We start from the raw sequence: 21,214 nt of genomic DNA, 5'->3' as shown, positions 1-21,214 counted from the left end.
CGCTTTACTCGTCTCCTTATTGGTATAAACCATTGAGACTTGTTAGTCTTTCTACGTTGCACTTCTATAAGTATTCTGAATCAAATGATTCTAACTCATAATGCATCGAATAGACATTATCGACTTTCAAGCTATTTAACAAATTGTTAAAATCTTGATAGTTTAGATCAGTTTGAACAATAACTAAGTATTTTCTTGGCCTTAAGACTAAGAGCCATAAATACTTTATCATTCATGGTTTAAGAATTTGATGTGTTATTTAATACTCAATCTTGTTGCATCTATATTGTTTCAATACTATGATGCATCAACCATAAAACAATAATTGAGCATTGATAGCTCCCATTGCAACAAAAACCTAAGTGGATTAAGATCTCTTACTTAGAAGTTGCATTGTCATGTAAGTCATTGTCCTTCTTTGAAAGAAATGTCAATCCAACCTACAAAACATCTTTACTCGCTTCAGACAAACTTTGATGACAATTCAGGCTCTCCCATTTCCATATCTAGTCTTTTGTTCAAATGAACTAGGACTTAGGAAAAATGCAGCCTTCATGAATTCGTCATCTATCATGTTACTTTCCTCTAACAGTAATATAACGACTAATATTCTGAAGGTTTTCCACTTTTTGGTTAAACCTTCTCTTAGTCATTTCTTATTACTTCAGGCGATGACTTGAGTCAGAAACTATTTGAGTGATCAAAAGATTTCTCAAAATATTCTGTCCCTTTAGGATATTACAATCGAATCATCTTGACAGATACTATTGATATCCATCTTTCATCGTCACTAACCAAGACTTGTCGTGCTACTTAAAAGAAAATAGCTTGACCTTATTCCTTAAAGAACTTGTCAAGTACGTGCAAAAAGCATTCTCGAACTATCTTCGTGGAATTATGTCAAGGAAATGCAGCCTTCATGAATTCGTCATCTATCATGTTACTTTCCTCTAACAGTAATATAACGACTAATATTCTGAAGGTTTTCCACTTTTTGGTTAAACCTTCTCTTAGTCATTTCTTATTACTTCAGGCGATGACTTGAGTCAGAAACTATTTGAGTGATCAAAAGATTTCTCAAAATATTATGTCCCTTTAGGATATTCCAATCGAATCGTCTTGACAGATACTATTGATATCCATGAATTAGGACTTAGGAAAAATGCAGCCTTCATGAATTCGTCATCTATCATGTTACTTTCCTCTAACAGTAATATAACGACTAATATTCTGAAGGTTTTCCACTTTTTGGTTAAACCTTCTCTTAGTCATTTCTTATTACTTCATGCGATGACTTGAGTCAGAAACTATTTGAGTGATCAAAAGATTTCTCAAAATATTCTGTCCCTTTAGGATATTCCAATCGAATCATCTTGACAGATACTATTGATATCCATCTTTCATCGTCACTAACCAAGACTTGTCGTGCTACTTAAAAGAAAATAGCTTGACCTTATTCCTTAAAGAACTTGTCAAGTACGTGCAAAAAGCATTCTCGAACAATCTTCGTGGAATTATGTCAAGGAAATGGAGGACATGAATCATTGAGTATAAACTCCAAGTTTTAGCGATGAGAATCTTATCCATTTTCATATCCAGTCTACATACTTTCGGCATTCGAGTTTATTTCTTTAAGGATCGTAGACAAGATATTGATTGACATAATGAAGATTGGCAAATAAACTTATTATCACATACTTATGCTCAATACATAATCGCAAATAACCACAAAATAATTATTTATCTTGCAACTGTAAAATTAAAATTTTGTATCCTCCAGAGGAAGTCAATACGCATTAAAATCTTACAATTTTACTGCTCACAACACCGAGGAATAGTCCAGAGACCACAGAGTGGCATGGCCGCCTAATGTTGCCTAAGCAAGACCACCGAATTTAGCATTACATAGTCTCATTTCTACAACACACTCTCATAACAATGCTCATGTGTTGCTAACAAGATCAAGCTATCTCATAAATCCTGTGTGAACTTCTGAATCTCGCAGTGTCTTAGGATTATTGTCCCCACAGAGCAGGTGGCGATAATATTGGAAACCACATTCTAGTTCATACTATTTATTTTTGAGAAGTCCGCCCTCATGAACTCGATATTTCTTAGGATTATTGTCCCCACAGAGCAGGTGGCGATAATATTGGAAAACAAATTCATAAATTGCAGACCAATTGATGGAGACCATATACAACGCACATGATTTAATTCATAATCAAATCTCATATAATATATAAAATCCACAAGATATATTCAAAACTTATTTACATGTTTATCTTGAATTATTTCCAAAATTGAATCCAATGATTTGGAAACCCTAATCAAATTTGGAAAGCGAAGTTACGAGACGAGTCGATGCGACGTCGCGTGGGTGGAACCCGCGCGAGCGTCGCGCATAGGGTAAACCCTAATCTTGCGTCGTCTAACTCGAGTCCGGGAAACTGCCCGAGAAAGTGCTCCCTGTTTGCGAGCCGCTGAACGTCTCGATGGCATATCGCGGCTGATCTAGGTGCAGCTGCGTCGCTGCTGTCCGATCAGCTGCTCCTGCGCTGCCTCGCTGCTGCGTCGCTGCCTGAGCAGCCTGCTGTCTTGGCGATCTCCGCACCGTGTGGCTGTCCCGCTGCATCCCGCAGACTCGCGAGGACCACGGCTTGTCTCCACTGCCGCTCCAGTCGTATCAGCAGCCGCCGGCGCTGCACACGAGCAAACCACTGTCCTCGACCACACGACTCACGGACAGCCGTGAATAGATACCAAAAAAATGGCATGAATAACCATATTTTGTCAAATCCAGATTCACGCACGACAAACATGAACAAGTATTGACATATTGAAATAATTCCATGTAATGATTACAAAGGATGAACTAATTCTCCCAAATTTTTCAAAATGCACAATACGCATGTTCACGTAATTATCGGATTCTTCGTTCATACGTCATGCATATTATTCAAAAAAAATAACAACCACTCAACGAAGAAAATCATGCATTCAAACAATTCACATAACATGAAATTAATCCACATAATCAGAGCTAAAAAACCTGGCTCTGATACCAATTGTTGGGGTTTTAAGCCCCTTGCACAGCGGAAGACTTGTACAAAACAAATAAATTAGACGTGGGATCTATATGACCGATTACGGGATTAATCTATTCACATGTTAACATAGAATTGCATGTTAGAACGCAAATAATTCATGCTCATAGAATATAAATCCTAAACATGAATTCTACGGTTTAGAGTTACCGATTTGATTCTCCAAAGAATCGTCGATTGCTCGCGCCTTCTCCACGATGATCTTCAAGACTAGACCACGGATATTCTGACTGGTGTCTCGACATCAGGTTGGGCTGACCTTATCGAAACATTAGGACTCGAATAAAGAAGACAAAAATTCCTCACGGAAGAGGAGCTGAAAATCTCACTGAGGAGAAATTCTCTTTGAAAAAAATCGTCCCTTTCATTAATTTGGAATGGACGAAATTTTCATGTCAATTAATTATCTTTTCTGTCTCTTTTATTTTCCTATTTATAATAGTTCATATTGTACCCAGTCAGGGATCTATGGAAGGTTTTGGATATGGGCTCCCCCAATTAGCTTCTTACTAATTAAATTGAACCCACAATTTAATACAAGCTTATATTGGAATATTACGAGCAGCCACTACAGACGCAATATTGACCTCCCCATCCAAATTCGAAATTTCAAGTAATCTGGGTATTCATTTTGTTTATTATTTATTTCCCGCGCTTAAGATATAAATGTTCATTAATTAATTAAAGTCTGCTATGGACTTAATTAATTAACATCTTATTATTTCCAAGAGTGAACTTAGCAACAAACACTTATTTATTATTCATAGAGTAATAAAACTCCAACTGGCCAGTTTCCGAATAATAAAACCTTGTTCAAGCTCCTCTTGAGGATATTATCAAACGAGACTCACCTCGCGCACGATTCAACATAATAGCAATCCTAGCACCGCTAGATAATGATCACCACTACCCAATATACCTGGATCGTTGGGTGACGAAAAACCCGCACCTTTGGTAAGTCAAAGTAGTAGATACTCAATATCGTATGCTCAATGCTAACGTACATTGATTAAGAAATAGATATTTATCAAGACCTTGTCTTTCAGTAGATAGCATAAAGACACGTCTTGCTGTTAGATCCATTCAGTGCTATACCACACCAACGTCATCTTATTTCAATAAGGCTTAGAAATAATCGGACTGACATTGCAACCTTTCACGATAAGTAGCCAAAGCCTGTCTAGGTTGTGAAATTCTTCATTTTCTTTTGCACAGCATTGCATAGAACCGACTGTAGTTACCTTAAAGTGGACGACGCCCACAACCAGTCTACTAAGCAAAAGACTTAGGCTTCGTTTACTTCTTATGCATTTAAATGTTTATAAAACATCTTATAAACGCACAAGCAAACACAATGTAATAATATACTGATTCTATTCGTGCGAAATGCTCGAATAATACTGAATCGGGTCAAAAGTGAATTGTAGAGTTTTTCCGTACACAAGCAAGATTCTATTCGTGCGAACTCGCTCGAAACATGCTTTTCAGTATACTAAACCTAACTAATTCTTCCTTAGATCCCTATCTGTGCCCAATATGTGACTTATATAAATAGGAGAATAAAGGAGACAGAAAATACACTTTTTCTATCAAAATTTGTACTTCCTCCGTGAGCAGTTTCTGGCTTCGTTATTCAAGTCCTAGTACGTTTGTAACACCCCTTACCCGATTAATTTAATAATCGAATAAGTGATGTCACCTTTTGGTACAAATCCGGACATAACAGAAAATCCTTGATTCTTTTTTTTATACAAAGATATATCATTTTCCTTTCCTTGGTAAACGGAAAAACTGCTATATGACATCTGAAATTAGACCATAAACCTGTTTCTAAAAGCCTATATATATATTTATACAACCTGGAAAACGAAGTAAATGAAACGTCTTAACTATATTACACTTGCTATACATGCCACATCTAACATATCCGAAAGAGTTTTCTGAACACAAAAAGGTTGGCTAGTGACCCGACTTGAGCAGCCGTAAATCGAAAGTGCTAATCTGCAGGGGGAAAAGAAAGGGGTGAGCTTCAACAAGTCCAGTAGTATACTCAACATTCGAGCCTAATTTCCGGAGTTAAGTAAACATTATACAACCTATGTGTTTACAATATTAACCCTTGAATATTCTCCAGAACCAACATTCTCATAACCATATACATATCAAAATAACCAACACTAAAAGTCTGATCTTTCCTCCTTTGATTTCTTGGGACTTACTGAAGGCATAATCATATAATCTCATAATATATCAATAAACATGATCAATTATCAATTGCTAGTGTCGAGCAACATCATAACTTCACACAACGTCAAATCATATCAAATAATTTTGCATCAGATGATCATTAACATCAGAATATATCATTTAGCATCACATAATATCGTTTTTCACATAAGAATATAGCTTTCACATATCCAAACACATATAACAAAATCTGCTCTCATATACCAGATACATCAGAGTTATAACAGAGGTTTCACATTATCAGATATCATAACACATATAACAATCACCCTTGTTCTCACATATCAGAACACATATAACAATCACCCTTGTTCTCACATATCAGAACACATATAGCAATCACCCTTGTTCTCACATATCAGAACACATATAGCCCCCATTAAGTGCTTAGTGACAAACTAAGGTACGCGGACCAGATCAAAAACAGAATCAGATACAGACGCGGTCATGGTCCTCAAGAGGACGCCGCACAGACTACCCATTAGGGTACAGACAGATAATCCCGGGAACAGACCACCCATAGGGTGTATAGATAGGGGTAATCCCGGGAACAGACCACCCATAGGGTGTATATCAGACAGATCAGATAGGGGCCCATCAGATAACAGACGATCCTCGCTTCGGTTATCCAGAAGATGAGATATCACAGATAATGCAGCGCTGTTGTCCTATGGCATGCCAATTGTACCCACAGAATACACTCAAGCACGGGGCGTAAACACAAACAAATATACTTTATATCTGACAATTTCCGACAATCACATCAACGCATACAGATCAGACATCATCACAGACATCATCAGACATTTTCACATGTAAATCATATAAGTATACATTTCATAGGCATATATCATTTATCTCATTTACCTTCCAACCACATTTATATTCATTTTCTCATCAGATTACTTATTTCCAATAATCTTTAACATATCAGATCAACAGCTTCTTTCACACCATATCATATCAAATAAACAGATAAATTCCAATTCTATCAATATCATTACATATCCAATATTCACATATTTCACGTCATAAGCAAAATATATAGATCACATAATGTATCACTGATTAACACACAATATTCTATATGCAATCACGTAAACTAAATTCAGGAATTAAGACCTAATGTAGAATATACTACCTCGAAATCCAAAACGCCCTTGACACACGAATCCCTTTATTCCTGCTTCTTGTCCTTGTCCTTGTTATTTCCTGGGGTACCCTTCAATATATATTTCGCTCTCGCATATAAAGTATCAAATTCATTCAGTTAACCATTATTTTCTAACTTAATTTCATAATTCTTGTCTATTATTTATGCATGTATACTACAAAACATTAGATTAGTCAAAAACAACTATTTCTCCTTCAAGATTTCACATTAGGAAATGTATCTTCATATACTTGTCCAAAAATAAGGTTAAAGCATAAGCATTTCAACTTTTATCATGTCCCAAGATTTTACAGAATTTGCACCGACTTTGAAAAATCATTCTGGTCAACAACGAAGTCGAAATTCAACGTAACCCGATGAAAATAAAAGCCATGACTGTCTATTTTATGGGGATTAACTTTGGACTTCAAATTCTAATTTGTTTAGGGTTTATGTCTGTTTTATTCAAACCTGGCAGAACAGGGGCAGTCTCATTACAAAAATCACTATAAATTCATTTGAACTCGGATGAAGCTGAATTTAGGTCACATGGCAGAAGATACATAAAAGTATGTTGAGTTAAAATTTGGTAAGAAAATGAGGTCGTTTACTTGGTTAAACGGGACTTGTAACATGCTGCCAGAACAGGGCACAGTAGCTGTTTCCTTAATTTCCTTCACTGCAACAAGATTTCTACTTGTATACTTCAAATACATACATACTATCTAAGATAATCCAACTATATACTCTAATCATCCTAATAATTTCGTTAGATTTCCCACATAATTCAGTCAACAAGTATCACCGATCAAACAACACAATCAATGACAAACCGAACATTACAATTGAACACCCGTTGTGATTAATCTGAAGTTGCGAAAGGAACATAATAGTAATGAAACTTATCTTTCGGGGTTGTGCGTGGCTGTTCGGGTTGATTTCGGGGCTGTTCGGAGTTGATTCGGGTCGAATCGGAGTGTTTCGGGACAGCAGCGGCTGATTAACCACGGCGGCGACGGCGGAATTTCAGCGACAGCGGCTGAGCAACGTCTGCCCGTCCCCCCCTCGCTGCGTCGGCGTTTTTCCGCAAAGGAGACGACGACAGTGGCTGATTCTGGAGATGGAAATCGAGGTGCAGAGGACCCAACGGTGGCAGTGGCAGTCGCCAACTCCGGCGAGTTGAGGATGGCGACGGGAATTGAGGGTTTTCCTCAATTTGGGGATTTCCCCTTTTGGTCGATTTTGGGTATCTCTCAATTTGAGGAATTGGTGAAGAGAAAAGAGAGAGAGGTGTGTGTAGAAGGTTCCCGTAAGTGGGGAATTGAGATAAAAAAAATCTCATTCCCTTATCCAATTTCTTTTTCTTTTCTTATTTCTTTATTTCCTTTCTTTCTTTTCTTTTATTCTTTCTCTATTTCTAACAAAAAACACCACACAAACAAATAATTCACATAATAAGAAACTATCTACACACCTCTAGAATTTAATTTATCTACAACTTCCGACGCATTTGAACTAATTAAAATTTATTTTTTTTAAAATTCGCGGCGTTACAACTCTCCCCCCCTTAGGAAATTTCGTCCTCGAAATTGATACCCGAATCGAAGATATAGAATATTGCTTTCATATCATATTCTCTCAAGGTAATTTTATATCCAATTCATGCAAAAGTTAGTCTTAGCCAAGCCCACCACATTAAAGACAACAGAACAATTAGCATTGATATGAGAATTTATATATATATATATATATATATATATATATATTTTTCCCTCAAATCTTATTAACTTCAGATAGCAGAATCACAAATGATCACATAAGCATGTAGTGATGTTTCTGTAAGCCAATCACTATTATAGTAGTTCAAAGATATTAAATCATAGTAACCAAACCAACATGAACTCAAGAGTTTTAAATCTCCAGTTTGTCACAAGTCACAATCTCTCACCAACAATTAGTTTTGCAAGATAATTTCAGATCCGATCATCGTAGGCTCAAGGATTGGCCTCAGTAAGCACAAATTATAGGTTTATCACAATTCAGATTCGAATGAACCTCAAGAACTTTCATAACATAACAAATGTAGAATTTTTTTTTAAGTCTGTTCCATTTCCGATCGAACAACTCGCTCTCAAGAAAGAAATGAGAACTTTATATAAAGTAAATGATTGATTCAAAGATAGCACGTGATATACATTTGGGGAGAGGAAATTGCAAAGATTGTCAAAGAGATTGGATTGTTCAAGGACAGAGAAATGCAAACCATACTTCACCAAAAGCGATGTTTGTAATATAAGAGCCACAAGACATCCAATTCAAATGCAAACATAGAGACACTATTCACCAGAGAGAAAGTTTAGAAAATACCTCGATATCTCGAGTGGATTATTCAGAAATGATCATAAGAAACTTACCGACAAGACAATCAATTTATCTTTGATAGAAGTTCTGGTAGCAGAAACTAACATCAGATGGTCAAAAATATCACTAACTCCAATAGGCAAGGGTACAGAACAATATAAAATAATAGAAGGTTACACATTACAGAAGAAATAGGTATGGAGACACATATTGCCTCCTAGTAATCCAAAACAGAAGATCCTGGATAGGGTGATCCAAACGCAGATACAAAGAAATCCATCAAGGCATGACTTTCTAGTGCAGATGTACGAGAAATATTAGATGACAAGACACAGAGACTGGTTAATCCGGTTCACATGATTGAGGAAATTATTGAGTAAAAAAAAATGGATCATTAACTCATTGGATGCCTCAAGTGTATTATAAGTGGTTAAACTTGATCTTCAAAAGAAAATTCAGAGATTGACCATCTCAGATGTTCAACGAATATGATATCACAAAAAGATATTTCGGATAAAGACATGAAGATACCAATTGGAAGAGTTGATTCACAAATTCCATGGAATGGAAAATCAACAGGAAACAACAATGATGAGAAAATAGATGATCCCTTTAATACATTGTAGTAGAGTGACTGATCAATAGATTTCATCAAATAATTAACGAACAAGCTTGGAAAAGGTAACCGATGGTAAGAATGAAATGACAATAAGTCCAATGAAATGACTTCAAAGTTAAAACCCATCGGTTTATCAAAGAAGGACGCTACTGAGATTCGAGTTACATGGAGTGGCCTGTTCCACTTAACTGCTTTCTCAGTCACATGGAAACTTTGCTCCATAATTAGATATTTATTACCTTTCAGAACAATTTAAGCATCTGTAGGACATAAGCGAATTGTCAATAATCTAAAGGTCAGAAAATCACGATTGAGGTGTTAAAATTTCAATAGAACAATGACTGGTTAGCATATTCTCTTAGTCACATCTGGTCTGAAGTTAACAAATATCATGGTTAAGAAACAATAGGAACATACAAATCATATCATTGGCTGGGTCCATATGTTTCGAAGATAGTTCGAAGAAAAATAACTCATAAAGATGATGATTGAAGCAGAGTTATTGGAGACAAAGGTAAAACATCAACTTAAATCTCAAGTTGCAGAAAGGTCTCGAGATAGAAGACAATTTAAACAATAGGGTTAGGCAAAGGAATCAGTGTAATTTCGGCAGGAAAGAACGCCAATAATTTATATCGAAGGGGTCACCAAAGATATTATCGTTACTGTGTCATCTCTTAAAAACAACTATCAAAGAGGCTTTGTCAATATAACAGACATAAGCTCGAACAACTTCAACAACAAAATTTAGTGGCAAAAGCACACAAGTAAAGGATTATTGTCATTAGAGACAATAAATCACGAAGGACAGAAGGTTCAACCAAAAGAATTCCAAGTTTCAAGGGTCAGAATCAGGTTTCACATAAACTACAAGTAGCTCCAAACTCGGTATAGAAAATAATGACACAGTGGTGGTAGATAAGTAAACAATCAATGTTTAGGTGACTCAAAATGATACGATTATGAGGAATTAATCAAAGAAGATAATTTCTCCAAGGTAACAGTACTATCAGGGAAAAATCTCTTTCTCTAATTATCTTATAGGCTCAGTAATAGGCAAGCACGTTGGAGGGTCCGAAACAACAAATGTGAAATAATAGTAATAATTCAAGAATGTATTAACTCAATGATCGCATATTCAAAACAAAAAAGGTGTTATCACCACACTCTCAATGAGCTAACGAAGTGAGAAAGGAAATTTAGAATCATGGACATCTCATCGATCTGGTTAACAATATGGTAGTTCATGAATCCTGCAAGTCAAACCATATGGAACAAATGTTCGTCATAGAAAAATTTTGGATCAAAGAGTTTTATGAATTGTGGAATGGTCAAAATCTGACAATATAATAAGATGACAAGCGGAAAATTAACCCAGAGAATATACAGACTGTCCAAAAATTTCAGATGAGGGTGAAAGGTTATTTAGCCAACACAATGTCAACAAGAGGACCAACAACAATTCTCAGAGGAAGAAATCACGAACCGTAACTCTCATTTGGCATATTCATATCACTACACCGTATCAGCTAAAGGAGCTTTAAAGCCCAGTTTTGATGGATGATCAGATCAGTGGGCAACCAAAGTGGACTTTTTCGTGGCGTTGAGAAAGTTCTACTCAAAAAGCGAGGGCAAGCCAAACTTGAAGAAGACAGAAAGCAAGAACAAGACGACTGGCATCGTATATAATATAAGATGAAGAGCCAATTTAAAGGGCAGCAGATGCAAGCTTTTTCTTTCAATAGCCGGCCAAATGACTACAGGATCATCGGTCTATTCAACCTCGGTTCACTATTTCAAACCTTATACAGAAGGGTTTTCTGCATCACTCAGAAACTAAAAGTTGTCAAGTCTTGAAGCCAGGCAAACATGTACACATCAGGTCACTAGCAATGACTCAAATCAAAATCCTATGTGGCATGTTTCTAGACACATCTAAACACGTCTCAAGCCTAGCACCGCCTAAACCTAGGCTCTGATACCAAAACATGTAACACCCCTTACCCGATTAATTTAATAATCGAATAAGTGATGTCACCTTTTGGTACAAATCCGGACATAACAGAAAATCCTTGATTCTTTTTTATTATACAAAGATATATCATTTTCCTTTCCTTGGTAAACGGAAAAACTGCTATATGACATCTGAAATTAGACCATAAACCTGTTTCTAAAAGCCTATATATATATTTATACAACCTGGAAAACGAAGTAAATGAAACGTCTTAACTATATTACACTTGCTATACATGCCACATCTAACATATCCGAAACAGTTTTCTGAACACAAAAGGTTGGCTAGTGACCCGACTTGAGCAGCCGTAAATCGAAAGTGCTAATCTGCAGGGGGAAAAGAAAGGGGTGAGCTTCAACAAGTCCAGTAGTATACTCAACATTAGAGCCTAATTTCCGGAGTTAAGTAAACATTATACAACCTATGTGTTTACAATATTAACCCTTGAATATTCTCCAGAACCAACATTCTCATAACCATATACATATCAAAATAACCAACACTAAAAGTCTGATCTTTCCTCCTTTGATTTCTTGGGACTTACTGAAGGCATAATCATATAATCTCATAATATATCAATAAACATGATCAATTATCAATTGCTAGTGTCGAGCAACATCATAACTTCACACAACGTCAAATCATATCAAACAATGTCAGATTCACCCTTTTTGCATCAGAGGATCATTAACATCAGAATATATCATTTAGCATCACATAATATCGTTTTTCACATAAGAATATAGCTTTCACATATCCAAACACATATAACAAAATCTGCTCTCATATACCAGATACATCAGAGTTATAACAGAGGTTTCACATTATCAGATATCATAACACATATAACAATCACCCTTGTTCTCACATATCAGAACACATATAACAATCACCCTTGTTCTCACATATCAGAACACATATAGCAATCATCCTTGTTCTCACATATTAGAACACATATAGCCCCCATTAAGTGCTTAGTGACAAACTAAGGTACGCGGACCAGATCAAAAACAGAATCAGATACAGACGCGGTCATGGTCCTCAAGAGGACACCGCACAGACTACCCATTAGGGTACAGACAGATAATCCCGGGAGCAGACCACCCATAGGGTGTATAGATAGGGGTAATCCCGGGAACATACCACCCATAGGGTGTATATCAGACAGATCAGATAGGAGCCCATCAGATAACAGACGATCCTCGCTTCGGTTATCCAGAAGACGAGATATCACAGATAATGCAGCGCTGTTGTCCTATGGCATGCCAATTGTACCCACAGAATACACTCAAGCACGGGGCGTAAACACAAACAAATATACTTTATATCTGACAATTTCCGACATTCACATCAACGCATACAGATCAGACATCATCACAGACATCATCAGACATTTTCACATGTAAATCTTATAAGTATACATTTCATAGGCATATATCATTTATCTCATTTACCTTCCAACCACATTTATATTCATTTTCTCATCAGATTACTTATTTCCAGTAATCTTTAACATATCAGATCAACAACTTCTTTCACACCATTTCATATCAAATAAACAGATAAATTCCAATTCTATCAATATCATTACATATCCAATATTCACATATTTCACGTCATAAGCAAAATATATAGATCACATAATGTATCACCGATTAACACACAATATTCTATATGCAATCACGTAACTTAATTCAGGAATTAAGACCTAATGTAGAATATACTACCTCGAAATCCAAAACGCCCTTGACACACGAATCCCTTTATTCCTGCTCCTTGTCCTTGTCCTTGTTATTTCCTGGGGTAGGATTACCCTTCAATATATATTTCGCTCTCGCATATAAAGTATCAAATTCATACAGTTAACCATTATTTTCTAACTTAATTTCATAATTCTTGTCTATTATTTATGCATGTATACTACAAAACATTAGATTAGTCAAAAACAACTATTTCTCCTTCAAGATTTCACATTAGGAAATGTATCTTCATATACTTGTCCAAAATAAGGTTAAAGCATAAGCATTTCAACTTTTATCATGTCCCAAGATTTTACAGAATTTACACCGACTTTGAAAAATCATTCTGGTCAACAACGAAGTCGAAATTCAACGTAACCCGATGAAAATAAAATCCATGACTGTCTATTTTATGGGGATTAACTTTGGACTTCAAATTCTAATTTGTTTAGGGTTTATGTCTGTTTTATTCAAACCTGGCAGAACAGGGGCAGTCTCATTACAAAAATCACTATAAATTCATTTGAACTCGGATGAAGCTTAATTTTGGTCACATGGCAGAAGACACATAAAAGTATGTTCAATTAAAATTTGGTAAGAAAATGAGGTCGTTTACTTGGTTAAACAGCACTTGTAACATGCTGCCAGAACAGGGTACAGTAGCTGTTTCCTTAATTTCCTTCACTGCAACAAGATTTCTACTGGTATACTTCAAATACATACATACTATCTAAGATAATCCAACTATATACTCTAATCATCCCAATAATTTCGTTAGATTTCCCACATAATTCAGTCAACAAGTATCACCGATCAAACAACACAATCAATGACAAACCGAACATTACAATTGAACACCCGTTGTGATTAATCTGAAGTTGCGAAAGGAACATAATAGTAATGAAACTTATCTTTCGGGGTTGTGCGGGGCTGTTCGGGTTGATTTCGGGGCTGTTCGGAGTTGATTCGGGTCGAATCGGAGTGTTTCGGGACAGCAGCGGCTGATTAACCACGGCGGCGACGGCGGAATTTCAGCGACAGCGGCTGAGCAACGTCTGCCCGTCCCCCCCTCGCTGCGTCGGCGTTTTTCCGCAAAGGAGACGACGGCGGTGGCTGATTCTGGAGATGGAAATCGAGGTGCAGAGGACCCAACGGTGGCAGTGGCAGTCGCCAACTCCGGCGAGTTGAGGATGGCGACGGGAATTGAGGGGTTCCTCAATTTGGGGATTTCCCCTTTTGGTCGATTTTGGGTATCTCTCAATTTGAGGAAATGGTGAAGAGAAAAGAGAGAGAGGTGTGTGTAGAAGGTTCCCATAAGTGGGGAATTGAGATAAAAAAAAATCTCATTCCCTTTTCCAATTTCTTTTTCTTTTCTTATTTCTTTATTTCCTTTCTTTCTTTTCTTTTATTCTTTCTCTATTTCTAACAAAAAACACCACACAAACAAATAATTCACATAATAAGAAACTATCTACACACCTCTAGAATTTAATTTATCTACGACTTCCGACGCATTTGAACTAATTAAAATTTATTTTTTTAAAAATTCGGGGCGTTACAACGTTGGTGAGATTTGCCCACACAAATATCAGCGTATAGTCCGGGACACCAGTCAGAAGGTCCGAGGTCGAGTTTTGAAGATCTTCACGTGGAGAAGACGCAAGCTATCTTCGATTCTTGATCGAATCAACGAGGTAATTTGGCTAACTCCGTAGTATGCATGTTTTAGGGATTTTATATTCCAAAGCATGATTTTAATTCAAGTTATGAGCATGATACATGTGATAATTACGCGAATAGAATTTGTCTAAATAATCTGCTAAATAGATCAAATTTATGTGATCGGTAATTTATGCACCCTTCCGCTGCCAACCCCTTCACCTTGAGCCATCCTACTCCCGAGAAAGACTTTGTAAGCATAATGGCTAAGATGATGGAGGATTTCAAACAAGAGCTCAAGAGTGAGCTCAAGCAACAAATTCGGGATGAAGTGAGGGGTTCCGAAGTTCGCAACCAAGCCATCCAAAACACTTTGTTCGAGGAGCTCAACGCCTTGAAGGATCAAAGGAAGTCGAGGCCTCCCACTCCTAGGGACAATATGGCACCAAATGAGGTCTCGGAGGAGGTTGTTGAGGAGGAGTTGTATGAGGGATGGCCAAGGGAAAATGTTAGAGATAGAGTTAACCACATGGAGAATGGACGGTTTGGGGGGGTGGGGTAATGGAGCCAATGGGCGGTTTGAAGGAGGAAACAGGGGGTATGGTCGTATTGGGGGAGGAAATCTATATGGGGGGAATGGTACCTTATGGGGATAGGTTTAGACGAGATAACTCCATGGTGAGGAGTTCCGGCCTCGATTTGATGATCCTTCCAAGACCTTGAAGTACAACCTACCCGAACTCCATGGCAAGTTTGACCCCGAAGCCTACTTAGAGTGGGAATCTCAAATGGAAAAAGTTTTCTCCCTCCACAATTATTCTGAGGGAGACAAGGTAAAGATTGCATTGGCGGAGTTTAGGGGCTTTGCTAATACTTGGTGGAATGATGTGATGAGGAAGATGAGATTAGCTAGATTGGGAGATGTAGCACCCCGAAAAATTTGCGACTTTTGTTTTTATTAATGTGGATGTTGAATGGGAATTTCTTTTATGGAAATTGATTTTCTATGTGATTGAGTTAATTATGTGGAATTAGTTGTTGTGAGTTATGTGGAATTAAATGGGATCATGCATATTTTTCTAGCCATTTTATTTGATATTTTTCGGCCCTCCTAATTAATTGAAATAGTATTTTCTTTCTTGTATTTAATTAATTGTTTTGGGATAATTATCCAAATTAAATCCAAACCAAATTATCCCTATGTTATTCTACATAATTTCCGACCCCTTGCCCATTTCTTGGTTTTTTTGAAATCTCCTATTAATTAGGAGGATAAATTATTTTGTAGATTTAATTGGTATCTTGCTTATTTCCTTCCTTGAATTAAAAATTCAATTAAATCTCTCCATATTCAATTTTAATTAGGATTTGACTCTTTCCTTCTTTAAGACCTCATAAATTTTCGCCCCTTATGCCTTTCAATTACCTTATGGGATTAATTTAATTGTTACCTATTTTATGGGAGTCTTTTCCACAAGAAATTACCAAATTTAAATCCTATTTCTATTTAATTTGGGGATTTAAATCTTTCCTTTGACTACTCCCTATTTTACACGCCCCTCCCCCCTTCCTACTTGAAGAATTCTTGACTTATTTTGTTACCTTATTTATGGCTCAATATCTTTCTACCCATTTTTGTGAGTATATTTCTCTCCAAGTAATACCATAATTTTCAAAAAATTCCCCCCACGCCTATTTCTTTTAATTGTTGAGCTTATTCACTGACCTCTATTTTATTTTTCCACAATTTTAATTGATTAATTAAGTGTGGGAATAATTATTGAATATAAATTAAGAAAACCCTAACCCTAATCTTCACTCCACATGCCTTCCTCTCTTCCTCTCCTCTCCCACACATTTTTCTCCTCCCCTCCCCTCTCTCTCAAGTGCTCCAAACCAATCCTTCATTGTTGCTTCGATTTGGAGTTGGAAACTCAAGACCCGTTGAGGAATCGCACCAATTATCTTTTCTACCGATTGTTTTCAAGAGAAAGGTATAATTTTTTATCCACCTTTCCCCTCCTTATCATTGAATCCATGATTCTTGAACCCCTCATGCATATAATGAGTGGAGAATCGTAAATCTAAGAATTTATTGGTTGGGAAGAATGGTTGCACATGAATTGTTGTGTATGTGTGCGTGTATGTACCTGTGTGTGAGTGTGTGGATGAATCGTTGTGAATGTTATGTGCGAATAGGAAAGCATGGTTTTAATCTTGTTTTTGAAGCATGACTATGTGTTGGAAGCATGAATATGTATGTGTGAATGTATGATAGACAAATTAGGGTTTGTGAATGTTGAGCATGAAAACTGTTGTGTTCGGACAGTAGGTTCCGATGAGTTTTTGATCAATCAAACGATCTTATTTTGACATGAATTTTTAACTGGATGAAGTTCCATATGTCTTCTATGTTGTGTCATAATTTCAGCTTCAATTGAGGAAGGAAGAATTTATAACGAATTTTTCAATTTAACTGCGCAGTCCTGCTAGAAATTGTATTTCGTCCAGTGAGTTTTGTTTTTGTTTTGACCAATCAAAAGATATGATTTTCGTGTGAAATTTTAACTGGACAAACCTTTATGTGTTTACTGGTTGGTGACCAAAATTTAGCTTCATATGAGATCGGATGGAATTTTAATGATTTTTACAAAAATACTGCGCTGTTCTGCCAGATTCTGGTTTTGTTGAAATAAGCTTTGTTGACAAGCTTTGAATGCATTACATGATACATGTGTGAATAATGAACGTATCCTATGATGTGGTTATGTGTTGCACGTTGATGCATGCTAGAGTGTTCGTTTCGTTTATGTTAGTGAACGTTTGGGATGGGCAATATAAGAAAACGATGAAAGGAACGATAGGGCATGCATGATAAATGTGTTGATGGAAAAACTAATTGTGTTATGGTGTTCACAAGGGTTGTTGTGCGTACGTGGGTACAAAGAGCAAGGGTTGCATTAAAGTTGTGAATTGTGTTGTATAAGCAAGCGAGGTGGGCTTTCTTTTACTAAACTCTTTTATGCTTTCAAAAGTATGACTATGGTGTTATAAGGGTGGTTTAAAGTGTTATTTCATGCCATGATTGTTTTGATGTTGAGATTGTTGCCTGATGCCTAGTTCGTTGAGCTTGCTCCGTTAGGCTATAGGGCTATGTTAAATAAGTTCGGGCTGTGTACACTGGTGGGATCGTGAGCCGTCCTTGCTAGTCGGGCGGTCTCGTGGGCGAATAGTGTGGCCACACTTTCGTCGCACTATGGTATGAGGATGTGAATGATTGATTGTTGAGAAAGCGGGGGATTGTTTTGTCTGGCCAGACTATGAAACTGTTTTTGTGATACTCGATGATATTTCTCTTCTAAATGTAAAACTCGAGTTCACTATGGTATGGATGACATAACTTTTATCAAATGTTTTCGGCATGAGCCCATTGAGTATATTAAGTACTCAGCCCTGCATATGTTTTCCCTATGTGCAGGTTGAGCGATGATGTTGCGGCGGATGTTGAGTCGAGCCTTAAGATTTCCCGGATGCGTCTTGTCTTCATACATGGGCGTCATAATACTTGATTTCCGCTGCCTTGTTTGAAATTGCTTTCTTTCTTAAAGTCTTCCGTTTTTTTCATACTATGTTATGACATTAATTACCTTGAGACATTAATCTGCTGCTTAACCATGCAATACATTAAAAAATTTTCTCTTGAAGTTTAGTCGAGCTTTGTGTTAAATGTCGTCTTTTATTGTTCCCCCTTTTTTTCCCCGCTTCTTAGTCCCTCCCCTAGTCGCGATTTCCCCGTCTTTACTATCCTTAGTAAGGGTGGCCGTGATAGGAGAAGTCCTTTCTTGGGAGGACTTGTGTACGATCATGAAGGAGTCATTCTCACCTAAGTCCTACTACCTTAGGCTTAAAGGGGAACTTCAAGACTTAAGGCAAGGATCAATGACTGTGATGGATTATTATTATGAGCTTCTCTCTTTGATGAACAAGATAGGGGTGGATGAGTCGGAGGAGGCTACTCATGACCGTTTCATTGAGAGGCATATCTTTGGGGAAAGTACTTAGTTTTGCCAAGACCTTCGAGAGGCAAGGCAAGGAGGTGGCTCTTAGCAAGGCAAAGATGGCGTCCAGCCAATTCAGAGGGGGAATGATAGCAAGCAAGTGGAGCACCCCTACTTAAAAAATGGAGAGCTTCTCTAACTCTCAAGGGAAGTCATCAAGCAAGTACACTCCTAGCCCTCAATTCTCCAAAGCTCCCGCTCCCTCAAGCGATAAAAAGATACAATGCTTTAAGTGTAAGGGTTATGGTAATTATGTGCGTGAGTGCCCCAACCAAAGGGTGATGGTGATTGGACAAGATGGTAGTGTGCATAGTGAGGATGAAGAGGGAGTTGAGGAAGGGGTGGAGGCGAGTGTGGACCCCCGCATGTCTTATTCCAGTGGGGAGGAAGAGAATGAGGAGGTGAAAACATTGGTGGTTCTAAGGATGCTTCATGTCCAACAAGAACTAGAAGCATAAGGAGCAAAGGTGCAATATCTTCCACATGAATTCAAAAGTCAAGGATAAAACTTGTTTGGTGATCATTGATGGGGGGAGTTGTGCCAATGTTGTGAGTGAGCAATTGGTGGCCAAGTTGGGGTTGGAGGACATCAAACATCCTAGGCCCTATAAGCTTCAATGGTTGGGGGAAGCCGGGGAGTTGAAGGTGACTACTCAAAGCCTAGTGCCATTGAAAAATGGAGTGTTTGAAGATGACGTGTTGTGTGATGTCATACCCATGACGGCTTGCCACGTCTTGTTGGGTAGGCCTTGGGAATTTGATCGGAAAGTCTACAAAAATGGGTTCACTAATGAGTATTTTCACATGCTTAATGGCTTGAATATTAGATTAAAGCCTCTTTTGCCTAGGGATGTATTTGAGGCACACCAACATCTACAAAAGGAAAGGGATAGAGAGAAAAGGCTTGTGAGAGAGGGTGAGCTAAAAAAGCCAAGTGAGAGTAGGGGTGGTGAGAGCAAAAATAAAGTATCTAAACAAGAAAAATCACAAGCAAGGGAGGGAAAAGGTTGCTTGTTAGCTAGGTCTCCCGACATTGGGTGGGCACTAAAAAGCCGTTCAACCATTCTCCTCATGGTCCGGAACGATTTATGTTTAAATGCTAACACTAACCCTTGTCCTTTGGTGATTGAAAGTATTTTGCAAGGTTTTAAGGATGTCTTCCCGGATGAGCTCCCCAACGAGCTACCACCTGTGAGAGGGATTGAGCACCAAATTGACTTCGTACCGGGGTCCTCTCTTCCCAACCGGGCGGCATACAAAGCAAACCCAAAGGAAACTCAAGAGCTTCAAAGGCAAGTCGAGGGACTCCTTGCCAAAGGTTTGATCCGAGAATCACTCTCTCCTTGTGTCGTTCCCGTGATTCTAGTGCCACAAAAAAATGGTAGTTGGAGGATGTGTGTTGATTGTAGGGCCCTAAACAAGATTACTATCAAGTATAGACACCTCATACCTAGGCTAGATGACATGCTTGAAGATTTGTGTGGCTCTACTTGTTTTTCTAAGATTGATTTGCTAGTGGATACCATCAAATTCGCATGAAAGAGGGAGATGAGTGGAAAATCGCTTTTAAAACCTAGTTTGGCTTGTATGAATGGCTTGTGATGCCTTTTGGGTTGACTAATGCCCCCTCTACTTTTATGCGTTTGATGAATCATGTGCTTCGTCCCTTTATTGGAAAATTTGTGGTTGTGTATTTTGATGATATCTTGATTTATAGTAAAAGTGTTGATCAGCATGCTAAACATCTTAGAAATGTGCTTGAATTGTTGAGAATGTATGCTTTATATGCCAAATTGCCTAAATGCAACCTTTTGTGTTGATGAAGTTGTGTTCCTTGGTTTTGTGGTGGGGAGGGATGGAGTGAAGGTGAATGAGGAGAAAGTGAGGGCGATTAGAGATTGGCCTACACTCAAGAATGTGAGTGAGATTAGGTCCTTCCATGGTCTAGCAAGTTTCTATAGGAGATTTGTTAGAGATTTTTCTACTAAGGTATCCCATTTGAACCACCTAGTGAAGAAGAATGTAGAGTTAAAGTGGGGGGGAACAAGAAAAAACTTTTAACATCTTGAAAAATGATCTCTCCCATGCTCCTTTGTTAGCGCTTCCCAATTTTGATAAGACCTTTGAGTTAGAGTCTGATGCTAGTGGGGTAGGGATAGGTGGATTGCTCAGGGTAAGCCCATAGCCTAGTTCTCCGAAAAATTTAGCCAAACCCAATTGAACTACCCTACATTTGACAAGGAGTTGTATGCCATTG

The 21,214-nt window shown here is 37.6% G+C and overlaps 1 protein-coding gene and 1 long non-coding RNA gene across 3 annotated transcripts; one reads left to right on the top strand and one right to left on the bottom strand.

Annotated features, from left to right (window-relative positions):
• Positions 1 to 4,979: 4,979 nt before the first annotated feature.
• Positions 4,980 to 14,546, bottom strand: LOC121760138. 2 transcript variants are annotated; one of them, XR_006041829.1, is made up of 3 exons: positions 13,229 to 14,540; positions 6,496 to 10,740; positions 4,980 to 5,108 (listed from the first exon to the last, which is right to left on the bottom strand). It is a non-coding gene; the product is annotated as an uncharacterized LOC121760138 (long non-coding RNA). The 2 variants fall into 2 exon arrangements; XR_006041828.1 differs by lacking the exons at positions 4,980 to 5,108; positions 6,496 to 10,740 and adding an exon at positions 11,607 to 11,827 and having other exon boundaries at positions 13,229 to 14,546.
• A 4,894-nt stretch (positions 14,547 to 19,440) lies between these two features.
• LOC121760510 lies at positions 19,441 to 20,496 on the top strand. The gene has a single exon (XM_042156168.1). The coding sequence runs from the start codon at positions 19,441 to 19,443 to the stop codon at positions 20,494 to 20,496; it is 1,056 nt and encodes a 351-aa protein (XP_042012102.1).
• The last annotated feature ends 718 nt before the right edge of the window (positions 20,497 to 21,214 follow it).

This window comes from Salvia splendens, chromosome 13, assembly GCF_004379255.2.
Source record: "Salvia splendens isolate huo1 chromosome 13, SspV2, whole genome shotgun sequence".
Taxonomy (NCBI): Eukaryota; Viridiplantae; Streptophyta; class Magnoliopsida; order Lamiales; family Lamiaceae; genus Salvia; species Salvia splendens.
Note: the sequence above shows the minus strand (reverse complement) of the source record. Positions and strands in the feature narration are given on the sequence as shown.

Excerpts from the sequence above, each read along its gene's own strand:
- LOC121760510 (XM_042156168.1), top strand. The coding sequence starts at position 19,441 with ATGAATTCAAAAGTCAAGGATAAAACTTGTTTGGTGATCATTGATGGG.